Source organism: Plecotus auritus (genome assembly GCF_963455305.1).
Source record: "Plecotus auritus genome assembly, chromosome: 6".
Taxonomy (NCBI): domain Eukaryota; kingdom Metazoa; phylum Chordata; class Mammalia; order Chiroptera; family Vespertilionidae; genus Plecotus; species Plecotus auritus.
The window spans coordinates 161,859,361-161,873,483 of record NC_137773.1 but is presented as its reverse complement, the minus strand read 5'-3'; the positions used below and the strand labels follow the sequence as shown (position 1 = coordinate 161,873,483).

Genomic DNA, 14,123 nt, shown 5'->3' with positions numbered 1-14,123 from the left:
ATGGGTGTGTGTGTGAGGGACTCGTGCGCAACTCGCGAGCCGCCGATTGGCTGGGGCAGATGCCCGTCCCGCCTCCTCCCGACCCACCTCCGGGTGGCCTCGCGGCTGGCCCGCGGGTGCGCGGGGGAGGCTGGCGGTGCCAAACTGGCAGGGGGCGTGGCGCTGGGGCGGGGCGGCGGGTGCTGGAGGCGGGACCCGGGCGTTGCGCGCGTCACGGGCTGCGGCCCCGCCCCCGGGTCCCTACGCGGCTCTCTCCTCCACCCCCGCCTTGTCCGGCTGCTCGCTCAGTTCTCACTCCACGTTCCACGCCGCGGCCTCTCTGCCCGGCGAGAGGCAGCCCCGCGATCGCTGCGTGCGCCCGCGCGCCTCGCACCTCGCGCGCTCGCTCGACTCTTCCCCACGCGCGCGCCTCGCGCACGGACACACGTTCGTTTCCCCTCGCGCCTTCGGCTCTCGGCGGCGGCGGCGGCGGGCGGACTGCGCGGGGCCACACCGTAGCGGCCGCCGCGGGCTGGCCGGCCGGCCATGGAGGCAGATGGGGCTGGCGAGCAGATGAGACCGCTACTCACCCGGGTAACAAGCAGGGTGAGGGCGCCGCGGGCGGCGGGGTTCCTTGGGCTGGGGGCGCGGAGCGAGGCAGACAAAGGCGGGGGCGCGGCGGACGTCGCGGTCTGGCCACCCCGTCCGGGCCCCGGCGCCCCTCTACCGCCCCGCGGCCGGCGCGGCTCTCCATCCTCTTTGTGTGGCGGCCCAGGGCGCGGGTGCGAGGGGCGGGCGGCGGCGAGCCGAGGAGGCCCGAGTCGGGGCGGCCGGCAGCGCGCCGCGCGCATCCTCGCCACCCGTATCCTCCGCGCAGCTGGGGCGAGACCCCGGCACCCCCGGAGGGCCCGGCCTCCCTCCCGGGACCCCGATCCCCTCTCCTTTCTCTTTCTAGTGCTCGTCCCCTAATTCCCGTGCGTCCTCCCCGGCCGGGGTCTCAGTTCCGGTCGGCTGGGCGCTGGAGTTCAGATTAGCCCCTCGAAAGCTCATCTTTCTCCTCCCTCCAAGGAGGAGCTGGCTCCACCTGTCTCTTGCCCCAGGTAGTGGTGAAGAGCTCGGGTGGATCTTTTCCTTCCCCCTCCTCCCTCCTCCCTCCAGCCGGTCCGCTCTGCGCTTTGTTCGGTGAGTTCTCCGGCCGCGTGGACGGCCGCTTTCCTTCGCGGCCAAGGCTTCTTGTCGCTGCTGACGGTGCCTGGCCCGCCTCCTCCTCTTTTGGCGAAAACCGGAGGAGTCTGCTCCTGCCGCAGGCCAAGTGGAAAGAGGAAGGTGTCCGCAGCCTCCGCGCTGCGCCTTTCCTCAGCCCGGCAAAATCGCGTTTCCCGGAGAGGCTGGCTTTGGCTTCAGGCTTAGCGTCAGAGGGCAGTGGGGGTGGGCTTTCCAAAGGTCGGGGTGCCCCTTTGGGATGCTGGCCCGGCAGGCAAACCACGCTCCAGAAGCGGACTTCCTGCTTTCATGTGGAATACATGTGTCCCCAACAGTTGGGATTCTCTTTCTCCCTTCGTAGTTCCTGACTCAAGGCGCATGGAGGTGTAACACATTTTCCAATTTCCAGTTCTTACTCTCCGACCAGCAAAAGGGAGGTTGCCGTGAGAAATTTTCCAGTCTTTCACAACTAGCAGGAAAATTGCTTTTCACGTGTTTGTATTAATGATTTTCCTTAACACTCCCCCCCACTCCACCCCCGCGCCCCGAATCTTTTTAAGGATGATTGTAAGGCCCTGGAGAGGAGTCATTCATCATTTTAGTCTGTTCATTTATAAATTTTCAAAACATGGAGAAAAACTGAATCTCTAGACAGTGAAGTCATTATTTAGCAGTGGTTCTTGAGATCATTCCTGTGATGGTAATGGAATCTTCTGTAATTGTGTGCCCTTTGAGTAAACTGTTTAAGCACCTTCTCTAATTGTGTGTATCACATAGTGTTGTTTGCTTTTAAATTTGTTATTTGCAGATTTTCAATTCGGACCTGTAAAGAGCACCCGAGTTTTAAAGCTGGATAGAGTCTGTGATGTCTTCTTAAATATTGCCAGCTTAGCTAGCAGAGAAGCATACAAATCATTCATTCATTCATTGTTATAACATTTGGAACCTGTTGTGTAGTATCCATCAAGACAGAACCAGCTCTACTCAACAGAACTTACATTAAATTACACTTACAAGCGACTCAGGAATGATCAAACACTATATATTTTTAACTTAAATTCTTTATTGTTTAAAGTATTACATAAGTCTCCCTTTTCCCCATTGACCTCTCCCTGGCGCACCTCCCCCCCCTCATGCCCTCACCGCCCCCCCATCTGTGTCCATTGATTATGCTCATATGCATGCATACAAGTCCTTTGGTGATCAAACACTGTTAATGGCATGGCAGGGGAGCCCTTTGGAAGGGTCTGCCTTCTAAATCTTTGGGGAAATAAGACTTAGGGAAGTAAACATACAAATCAGTAATACAAATAAAATACAAAAAGCTATTATACAGTCACAAAATAGGATGGGAGAACAGGAAAACTGGTTTTAGTAGTAGAGAACACTGTAACTTGAAAACGCACAAGAGGAACTATTTACATTGACAAAGTTAAATCTTTCATCACTGATTTCCCCCCGCCCCCCCTAGTAAATGAAAGTCATAAAAAGGGAAGATAATTATATTCATCAGTCATAACTCCTCCAACTCATGCCAACTGCTTAGCATTAAAAAAAAAAGCATAAAATTCATAAAATGCTACCTTAGGTATGTAATTATGCAAACATTTTTGAATAAATTGGTGGCAGTTTATAGTCTGAAATTTGAGCTCATCTATTTCATAATTTAGGCTCAAAGATGATTTTTCCTCCTAAAATTTTGTAATTCTCATTGATCATAGTTTTGGGATAGAGAGGGAAGTCATATCTTATAAAAATACAACTTTTGTTTGCTTTGTTACAAAAACTTAACATTGTAGGCCTCCCTTAGAATTGAGTTAACCCTCAGTCTTATTTTCTGGTAGAGATTAAATCCTGTTAGAACAAGTAGCATTGTTTAGAAGGTTCTCAAGTCTTAGCAAATGGTCTTTTAAGCAGTACGTGATTTAATACAGGTCTGTTACCACTGAAATTTTGGGGCTGTTCCATGAATTTTATTGTAAGATTTCATTCATTTTATGAATATTTATCTACTACATGCCCGACACTGGGGTTAGAGGCAAAGTAGTAGACAGACCTAACCTTGCTGAATTTATTTGGGCATGTGTAGTGAACACAGGGATAGCACTTGCATTCTTGCTAATTTCATTTGTGAGCACCAGTTAAAACATTTTCATGAGTCTGCTAGAAATACATTTTTAAAAAGTAGTCATTGGAACAAGTGAAAGATATTAACAACCCAGTATGAGTTCAGCGGTGATGGTCAAGTAGGAGGTTTTTGGTAGGTCTGTAAGTATCTCTTTCGGCATCTGTGGTTAGCTATCAGTTTTAGAGATAATGTGTATCCCAGGCATAATATCAGGATTTTAAGTTACCTTTTTGCCTTATAGCTGGTATATCTGGGGCCACAATCCATGGAGTTGTAATAAGGGCGAGTCAGCAAATCTGTTAGCTGTGCAAATGAAACTGTATAACAATTAATTGAGTTGGATTGAAGAATTGTTTTGTGTGATAATTGAGGCTGGGAAGTACACAGGTTTTCTTCTAAGAGAGCTTAGGCTATGAAAATTACAGTGTTTTGTAACACTAGACTCCTGTTACTTGAGTAGGTTAAAATCGAAAGCCAAAGTAACCTGGTGTTGGAGGAACCTGGTATATTATTTTAGTGGTATGTGGTGTGCTAACCAATATATTCTAAAACCTTGGTAGTTAACACTTGTCAACATCCTGTGGTGGGTTGTTTTTCTTCCTCTTTCTTTCCCCTCTGTCTTACTGTATTTTACCACAAATATGATCTTTGATAGGAACTGCAACTGACAAAAATGGGCCATTTATATAAAAAAAAGCATACAGGTGATTCATAGGATTAATGTTATAGATTAGTCAGTCTGGCTTTTGACTTACCATATTATAGCTTCCTTTTATTGATTATGGTTTCTTTCTCTAGGTGTCACTTTTTAAACCTATAGTATTTTTAGTTTTGCAGTAAGAATGTATCAGTAATAAAGATCCGTGTTTACATATAAAAGCACAGTTAGTACCCCCTTTCCTTAGCTCCCCTTTTGAATGAGAAGTTTTGATCCCTGGGTAAAGCAGGTAGCTATTCCAACATTCTAGCTTACAATGAAGTTTGCCTCTATTTTTTGTTTAGCAGACAACTTTGGGTATTTTGTTGAGTGACACATGGGATTTTACAGCTTGGGGAAATTTAGGATTATTTGAATGATAATGATAACAGACCATGAAGGGGTCTTTGGTTGGCATATTGTTAAGATAGTATCCAGCAGTGCTGCTGCTAACAGTCTTCCTGAGGGCAGAGGGCTAGCAGACTGGAGTAGTGCTGGGTTTCTAATGAGTGGCTTTTTGCTTCCATGGGCTAGGCATTTTTAACTAAATGCTAAGAGGTGAGGGTGGCCAAACACTTTTTCAGTGCTGCTTAAGAAGACAATATGGTTATGTTGTAGATTTGCATTTTTATCTGGAACTAATATGCCTGTACAGAAAGGCCCTAGTATGGCTATTTTAAGAAGATTTTAAAATTTCCTTTTAAAAAGGACATTGTAAAATATTTCAGTTTTTCTTAACCTATAGTTTGGATTTTAATAAGTTCATTTAAGCCGGGGTTGTTTGTTTTTTTCTTTTTTTGATAGTATTTAAGTCAACGGTAAAGCACATTTCACAATGAAATAGAAAAGATGCTTTACTGTTTTAAATATGCTTTCCCACAGTTATTTGATAGGATTTACTTTGCTTGATAGCATTAATTGTTAAACATGATCCATGTGAATATGCTTTCTTTGCTTTGCACCAAGTACTCTAAATGTTGAATTCTCTGCTGTTTATTCATTAGCTTTGCATGCAAAGTGTTCTGGGTTTCCTGTTAGTATTTGGAGTATTAATGGTGCCATAGATAATATAGCACTGTCTCTTTAAAATTGCTTTAAAAATAGATGTGACCCTGGTGACTATGGATGGATCCCAATGGTCCATGAAGCCCCAGAAACTGAAAAATTTTATGCTTGTATGCATTCTTTCCAGGAAGGGTCAAATAACTTTACGTTCAGATCTCGAAGGGATTTATAATTAAAAAACCAGCTAAGGAATGCCTTCTCCAAAAATGAGCTCAGCTTGCTTTTGTGCCTTCCTTAAAAAGTTCACACTCTTATATTTTGCTTAAACAGAAGACAATGCTTATTACGTCCACCCCAGTATTTGCTCAAGTTTGTTTTGTAGTGTACAACATCTACAGAAGGTTTTGCCATAGAATCTTCCTAAAGCCAAATAAGTTTGGGAAATGCTACATGCTATACTTTTTGGAGATTTACAGTGTATAATGGTATATTACAATGTATAATGGTATATGAGAAATCCTGTAATAAATAGCATAAACTTTGATGGGGAGAGAATGCAGCCATATGAGGTGGGACTTTCTAATGGTTCTTATAAAATATGAACAGTAGGTCACTAATAAGTTGTATTATAAGTTTAAGAAGGCAGGTCCTGTGATATTGATAATTCACTTTGTTAAAAAGCAACAGGAGAGATTTGGAAAATGTATCACGTAAGAAGATGCTTTGGAAGCAACCTGATAGGGCACTAGTTGAATAAATTATGGTATATTCACACCATGGGATACTACGATACTACAGGTATAAAAAAAGAATGAGGATGGATAATCCTTTTATACTGAAGTGGCAAGATCTCTAGGATAAATGGATTTAAAAAGGCAAGGTGTGGGACAGAGAATCCTATATAGTGCTTTATTCTAAGTGGGGGATAAGAAAGTATAATTGTATTTACTAGTATTTGTGTTTTTTTTTTGTTAATCCTCACCTGAGGATATTTTTTCCATTGCTTTTCTGAGAGAGTGCAAAGGAGGGAGGGAGAGGGAAAGAGAAACATCGACTTGAGAGAGACACATTGATGACATTGACCGGTTGCCCCCGAGCACGCACCCCAATGACCGGGCCAGGCATGGAACCTACAACCCAGGTACGTGCCCTTGACCAGGAATTAAACCCGAGACCCTTTGATGCTGGAGCTGATGCTCTAACCACTGGGTAATGCTGGCCAGGGCAGTATTTGTAAAAATGTACTGGAAAGACAAAGAATTAATAAAAATGGTTGCCACAGCCCTAACTGGTTTGGCTCAGTGGATAGAGCGTTGGCCTGCGGACTCAAGGGTCCTAGGTTCGATTCCGGTCAAGGGCATGTACCTTGGTTGCGGGGAACCTACCCAGTAGGGAGTGTGCAGGAGGCAGCTGATAGATGTTTCTGGCTCCCTATCCCTCTCCCTTTCTCTCTGTAAAAAATCAATAAAATATATTTTTTTAAAAATGGTTGCCACAGAGGGTGTGAGGGGACAGGAATTGAAACAGGAGCGGGAATAAAATATCAGTGCATACCTTTCTATACAGTTTCAGTTTTCAAACCATGCAAGTGTATTATCTATTCAGTAAAATAGGATTATCTGTTATATTGCCTTATATCAGGGGTTAGCATATCCAATGCTTTCATGAGAGAGATGTGACTGTTGATGTAGTTTAATATACTATGAACTGCTTCACTCTTTGTTATTAAGGTACCACATACATACCAAAGTTGTTAATGCATGGCTTAGTAAAACCACATACTACATGCCTAATGATATTGAATGCACAAGTCCTTTGGAAATTTTGAGTTTGCACGTTGATCCTCCTCTCACTTGCAATTCCTTTCTAATCAGGGATTTAGACTAGTTGAGGAGTAAATAGATGGCGGGATGGGGGAGGAGACTGAGGTTGCTGTAATAAATGAAGTGCCTTAGGCATAAAGAAATAACTACTTGCTTACGTATATGATTTTAAACTTAGAAATTTTACTGAGGATAATGAATATTTTTAAAATGACCCAGATTAATTACAATTAATTGTTGAGATTACGGTGGCACAGTTGCAGGGGGCACTCAGTATTGGCATATTTCTCTGTTTTTGCTCCAGGAGGAACCTTGAGTACAGTGTAACTGGTCACTCCTTGAGTTGTGCAACATGGTTACCACCAAGTACTGCGGGAAGACATCACTGTAACCATAGGTTCCTCACGTTGTTACATGTATTCCATGTGCAATGTCTGTCCCTATACTTTAAAAGCTTAGGTAAAAATAAGGCCAAAGAAATGATTTCCAGTCTTTAGAAGTCAATATTTGGAAAAGGTAGATAACCATTTTTTTCCTCTCTCGCAAGTGTTTTTCCATTTTCATTTGGGTGTAAACCGCAGTACCTCCCATGAAATAGTCTCCCCTAAGGCTTCCCGCACTCCTCCTCCGATCTGGTTGGGAGGAGGTACGTCATGTTTCTCACGTTGATGCGAATCACTAATCTAGAATTTATGGTTTTGTCCTTTGCTGTGGGCAAATTAGTGAAGAACTGACTTTAAAAAAACAAATTTGTTGTTGAAAGTATTATATACGCCCCCCTTCCCCCCCGCCATCAACCCTCTCCGAGCCACCCTCATCCCCCCCAGCCCCCACCCGAGGCCTTCACTACCCCACTGTCTGCGTCCATGGGTTATGCATATATGCTTACCCCCTGCCTTCCCTCCGAGATTCTGCACTCTGCTCCATGCTTCCATGTCTCTGCGTCCACAGTGAAGAACTGACTTTTTAGAGAAAGCCTGCTTTGAGTTATGCATTTCATTAAGCATCTGTTAATCACTTATCATCTGTTACAAATGTGAAGTCATGGGCAGAGAGGCTTTCGAGAATTCCTCAGACCATACAGTTAGTAAGAGGCTAAGCCAGCCGTGGGCAAACTATAGCCCGCGGGCCGGATCCGGCCCGTTTGGCTGTTCCTATCCGGCCCGCGGAGCCGAAAGAGCGAGGGTTCTCTTGCTCTCCCCTCCACTCCTTTACTTTGAATTTATATTAGTTCACACAAACACTCCATCCATGCTTTTGTTCCGGCCCTCCGGTCCAGTTTAAGAACCCATTGTGGCCCTCGAGTCAAAAAGTTTGCCCACCCCTGGTAAGCTGAGATTTGAACCCATGGTGGATGCCAAATCACTGCTCAGCCCCTCATCTGTAGGCTGGAGTGATCAGTCAAAGATCCCTGTTTTGTCAATACCACTTACAATTAAGGATATCAGATAATTTTATGTGTATCAGATAATTGAGTTGACCGTAGTTTACTTCTCTAAGAGCTTTCATTATAACTTTTGTGAAATTGTTGCTAATATTATAGCAAATATTTCAGTGAAATTTGCCCCTGCCTCCAGATTCCGTGGGGGCTGGGATAGAATTTTTCTGGATCATTGCTAAATCCTCAATTAGGTCTGTTCCAGGGTTTAACACATAGAAAGTATTTAATGGCTATTTGTTCAGAGGATGAATGCTAGCATAACATGAAATGGTAAGATTGAATTTGAATATGCTTCTAGTTAACTGCTTAACCAGTCAGTTAATACATTATATAGTGTTTTTGTGGTTACCATGAAGACTCCTACTTTGCTTAAATATAACTGCCAATAGAAGAGAATGTTTCTTGCCTCGGTTCTATTGAGGGGGGGCATTGGATAAATACAGCTTGGATTGATTCTGAAGTAAGAGTACTTAACATTTTTTTTTTTTTAGCCTGAGATAGGGTTTTAGGCAAAGTGAATAACGTTAAAATGAAAATTTTATGACTTAAGATATTTTCACAAGTTTTAAATACATTGAAATTGATTGTTGGAAAGCAGAGGGTGGTTTAATTGTATATTAATACTTGTGTAATATTTGCTTTAAGAAATTCCATGGCTTTTAATGTATATGACTATAAAGGACCAATAGCAAGACAAGGGATTTCAAATGCCAGATACTATGCCAGCTGTTATGTATATCGGTTTGAAATTGTGCTATTTTATTAATTCCTTAGAATTGTCACATAGAATTTTTTTTTCTGTTTGTCTTTTACTTTTATGGTTTTTGAGGTTTGTGGACTTACTTCCTTCCTGGTCTCTGAGTCCCTAACTTCCCAGTCCATGCACCAGTGTTTGCACAGGTGACATAACTGGCCGGTGCACCGACTCAGTCCTTTCAGTAGTATTCTGTACTTATTTTTGTTTTGCTTATAATTGTTCCCAAATGACCTCCTAATATGTTGGGGAAGAACTTCCTCATCCATTCTTGCACATGCCGTTAGCAGTATCATCAGGATAATGTTCTCTTATGAGCTTGTTTATATCTGGGCAAGTTGGTCTCCTTTCTGTTAGGAATAAGGGATTCTTTCAGACTAAAATTGGCCTTCATTTGGTCTCTCATTTTATTGTATTGGACTGTTTTTATTCGGTAATAGGAAATTCACTAAACATCCACAAGCCGCAGCCCTCATGTTAAAAACAAGATAAAATTTGGGGGTAACTTAACAACTTAGCTTCTGGTGTAACAGGTACATGTTTGGGTTTCAGATACACCTGAGTTCCCCGTCCCTAATCTGCCACCTGGTGACCTTGGGCAGCTAACATCTTTTGAGTTTCTTTTTTTTCTTATCAATAAAATTGAAATTATAATACCTACAGGGCTTCTTCGGGATCAGGGAAAAATATATACTGTATAAAATGATAAATGTTTCTTTGGAAACTTGTTATTCATAATCATCCTGTGGTTCTTGTGAAATATCTCATGTAACAAAGTTCTAAGAGTTACTGTACATATTGATTGAAGAAATAGATAGGATATGGAAAAGTCTTGACTATCCTTAAGTCTTGAGGTGTTCTGGATAGCTCTGTGGCAAAGGGTCATGCATTATGTAAAACCGTCTTCCTCCTGTGTTTCTCCTTTGCTCTCACACTACTACCACACTCAACCCTTCTGACACCAGAGGTGGGGGGGGGGTTTTCCCCACACTAAGCAATTCTGGGACACCAGCTGGTGTCCTACAGTTCAGCTCAATCTGACAGTACCTACTTGGAGATAGCATTAGACCCCAAAGGTCAACCGCTCAGTCTCACTAGGCTGCCTCCTTCCCCTCTTCAGATGCCAGTTACAAGTCCAGGTTGTCCCCTGTGCCTCTGCCTGATCAGCTATAAAGCAGAGGTTCCTACCACCTCCTTGGATTTTGCTAGAGCGCCTCACAGAACTCAGGAAGACAGTTTACCAGTTTATTCTGAAAGGGTGTGTGAAAGGATCCAGATGAACATCCAGATGGAAGAGATGTGTCGGGGAAGGTAAGGGAATACCCTTTTGGGATTTGTCATGAAAAGCTTCATCTGTAGGCATGACAATCATTAATTCCATTTCAAGCCCCTCCCCCCAGTCTGGAGAATGAAGGGTGGGGCTGAAAGTTCCAAGCTTCTAATTAGTCATGGTTTGGCCTTTCTGCTGAGCAGCCCCATCCAGGAGCCTACCACGAGTCCCTCCTTAGAACAAAAGACCCTGCTATCACCTAGGCCAGTGGTCGGCAAACTCATTAGTCAACAGAGCCAGATATCAACAGTACAACGATTGAAATTTCTTTTGAGAGCCAAATTTTTTAAACTTCTAACGCCACTTCTTCAAAATAGACTCGCCCAGGCCGTGGTATTTTGTGGAAGAGCCACACTCAAGGGCCAAAGAGCCGCATGTGGCTCGCGAGCCGTGGTTTGCCGACCACTGACCTAGGAAATTCCAAGGGATTTAGGAGCTGTGTGTGGAACCAGGGCCAGAAACCAATATTTATTTTTTATATTATGTCACAGGTTAGATAGTGGTTATTGCCTTAGCATTCAATTTAAAAGAATATCATTACATTTTGACAAAATGTTTAGAAGTTTGAAGCATAATATTTTCATTTAATTTTAACCGTTTGACAAAAGATTTAATATGTGAAATAGGTCTCTCCTTTTAAATGTAGAGTACTGTCTTGGCTGGTGCGGCTCAGTTGGTTGAGTGTCATCCTGTGCACCGAAAGGTTGCTGGTTTGATTCCTGGTCAGGGCACATGCCTGTGTTTCGGGCAGTCCATGCATGTTCTGACCTCACATTGATGTCCCTCTCTCTTCCCCCTCCCTGCCTCCCTTCCACTCTTCCTAAAAATCAATGGGAAAAATATCCTCTGGTGAGGATTAACCAAAAAAAAAAAAAAAAAAAAAACAACAAAAAACAATTTTTATAGAGATAAGATATAAATAAAAATGATTTTATTGATTAGAAATCAAAACAGTATCCTATATAATCCTATGTAATAAAAGGCTAATATGCAATTTGACTGAATGGCAGAACTGGTCGCTATGACGTGCACTGACCACCAGGGGGCAGATGCCAACATAGGAGCTGCCCCTGGTAGTCAGTGCACTACCACAGGGGGAGCGCTGCTCAGCCAGAAGCTGGGCTCACAGCTGGGCAAGCACAGCAGAGGTGGTGGGAGACTCTCTCGCCTCCACTAAGGACCCCTTGAGGGATGTCCTACGGCTGGGAGCGGGCCTAAGCTGGCAGGTGGACATCCCCTGAGGAGTCCTGGACTGTGAGAGGGCAAAGGCCGGGTGAGGGCCCCCCCACCCCCGAACTAATGTGCACCAGGACTCTAGTTCTATCTAATAAAGAGGGAATATGCTAATTGACCATCACTCCGTCACAAAGATGGTTGCACCCACAGCTGAGGCCAAGTTCCCTTAAAGAGACTTAACGAGCAATCAGCAGGGACCTGAGGCTATGCCCTCCCCCACCCCCATGGGGCTTGACAGGGGACCTCAGGCTCACCCCCTGCCCCGGCACCAGACTGGGGGACCTCAGGCTGCACCCCCCAGCCTGGCACCAGGCCAGGGGACCTCAGGCTGCACCCCCCGCCCCAGCAACAGGCCAGGGGACCTGAGGCTGCACCCGCTCCCTGGCAGGGCTTAACAGGGGAACTCAGGCCGCACCCCCTCCCAGTGGGTCTTGACAGGGGACCTGAGGCTGTGCCCCCCTGCCAGTGGGGCTTAATAGGGGACCTGAGACTACGCCCCCCTCCCGGTGCTGGGTGGGGGGACCTGAGGCTGCGTAGGGGACCTGAGACTACGCCCCCCTCCCGGTGCTGGGTGGGGGGACCTGAGGCTGCGCTGCCCCGCCTGGCAGGGCTTGACGGGGGACCTCAGGCCATGCCCTCCACCCAGCGGGGCTTGACAGGGGATCTCAGGCTGTGTCCCCCCGTCCTGGTGCTGGGCCAGGGGACCTGAGGCTACACCCCCTGCCCAGTGGGGCTTGACAAGGGTGGGACTGGCCAGGTCTGGATCTAGCCCAATGGGGGGGGGGGGGGGCGACCGGGTCTGGGTCTCATGTGATTTTGAGGCGCATGTGGGTGGGCGGGGACTTGACTTTGGGTCCCCTGGTGAGCCCCAGACTCTGACAGGAGGAAGGTTTTCGTATACATTTTACTAATTTTCTTTCATCTCTGACACTTGTATTATAGAGAAAGGGCAAATAGCAATATTAAATTTTTTCCTCTAATTAATCCCCTTTTAATGTGCACGAATTTCATGCACCGGTCCACTAGTATTATAATGAATGAGCATTGGTAGACTAATTTTGTTTGGGTCTGTTGGGTAGGGGTTGTTTACTGTTCAAAGTCTTAAATCACTTTAGAGTACAGCTTCTGCTTCAGTTTGTCATCTGATATAAGTGAACTTGACCTGTGGTTTACAGAGTGCAGGTCTGGGGCCTTTAATCAGAACTTTTTACTCACTGTGTTGATTGTGAATTAAAAGTTTTAACTTTGCTCACCCCCACCCGCCCACCTTGTCCTCTGTTATTCAGAGTAGCTATGGAGCTAAAACTCTGACCAACCTCTGCTTGTTCAGCTTTTAAAGTAGTTGTTAATTAAAATTTAGGGAGGGTTTCCCCAAATGTTCATTCTCTGAACTTTCTCCACTATTTTCGAAACTGCAGGTTGTGACTTTCTAGTGATTTGAAAAACTATTGGATTATCACAAGTATTTAAAGACTAAAAGAAAGGTAACAGTAGAAACAGAACATGTTGCAGGTAGTAAGGACACATATTGTGTGAAACTTGTTTATCTTATGTATACATACATAGACATGTAAGCAGATATGTATGTGATGTATTTCCAGAGCTTGCTATTAAATGTATTTCTTTTCAGGGGCTACTATTCAAAAAGGAAAAGGAAATTGATTTTTGTAGATGAACAGTTGATTACATTCTTTTGGGATAATATACAAATATAGTATAACATATATAATTATATCTATATATATCTATAAAGTTTTTTCATTAAAAATTTTAACATTCAAGTAAGTATTGAGATTAAACATATGTAAATGCTACATCAAAAAGTTTTTATATTGGAAAATTTAACTTCATGTTTCGTGAACAGTAGCTTACTGGTTTCATGTATATTAAGTGAGGTGTCATGAGAAGGAAGAACTGCCAATGAATTTTCTCTCTGTTCAATATCAAACTCACGTCAACTGTTTCAGCTTTAGACTCATGGACAAAAACAAAAATGGGAATATCTACAATTAGAAAGACTTTGTTTAGTCAGTTTGACCCAGAAGTACCAGAAATAGATCAATATATTGAATGAGATCATTTGGAAAGGACTTATGGAAAACTCTATTGATAAAATCTTATCTTTAGGTATGTAGCAATTGAATCAGTACTCTATTACTGTACATTAACTGCTTTGAGATTTTGGAAGAGGCAAGATGATAAGCATGGAATGCTTAATGACACTGAACTGTAATTCTTATATTTTATGTGTAAGTAAAAAATAGAACAAACTTGAAAGACAAGTATTGTTTATTGGATAATGTAGGATAATGCTAGAGAGTTAGTTTTTTTGTTTTTGTTTTAAAGAGATGTCTGGAGTACATTCTATTGGGTTCAACAGTTTCTGATGTAGGAAGGAATGAGAGATTCTATTTGATAAGCTATAATTTAAAACTCTGTATTTGCAGTTTAAGTATCTGAAAGTGAAAAAAGCAGAGTAAGTTCCTGTATGATTCCATTTTTTTTTGTGTATTCAATGGAAGGAAAT

The 14,123-nt window shown here is 43.7% G+C and overlaps 1 protein-coding gene across 5 annotated transcripts in view; it reads left to right on the top strand.

Annotated features, from left to right (window-relative positions):
- The first annotated feature begins 234 nt into the window (after positions 1-234).
- Positions 235-14,123, top strand: part of SLC4A7 (solute carrier family 4 member 7) — a 90,709-nt gene continuing 76,820 nt past the window's right edge. For 2 of the 5 annotated variants that reach the window (XM_080674055.1, XM_080674057.1), the window contains exon 1: positions 271-573. In XM_080674055.1, coding sequence (XP_080530181.1) covers positions 526-573 — 48 coding nt within the window. In that variant the 5' untranslated portion in view covers positions 271-525. Of the gene's footprint in view, positions 586-14,123 lie in introns of all 5 variants that reach the window. The other 3 variants (XM_080674054.1, XM_080674053.1, XM_080674056.1) reach the window with 3 other exon arrangements.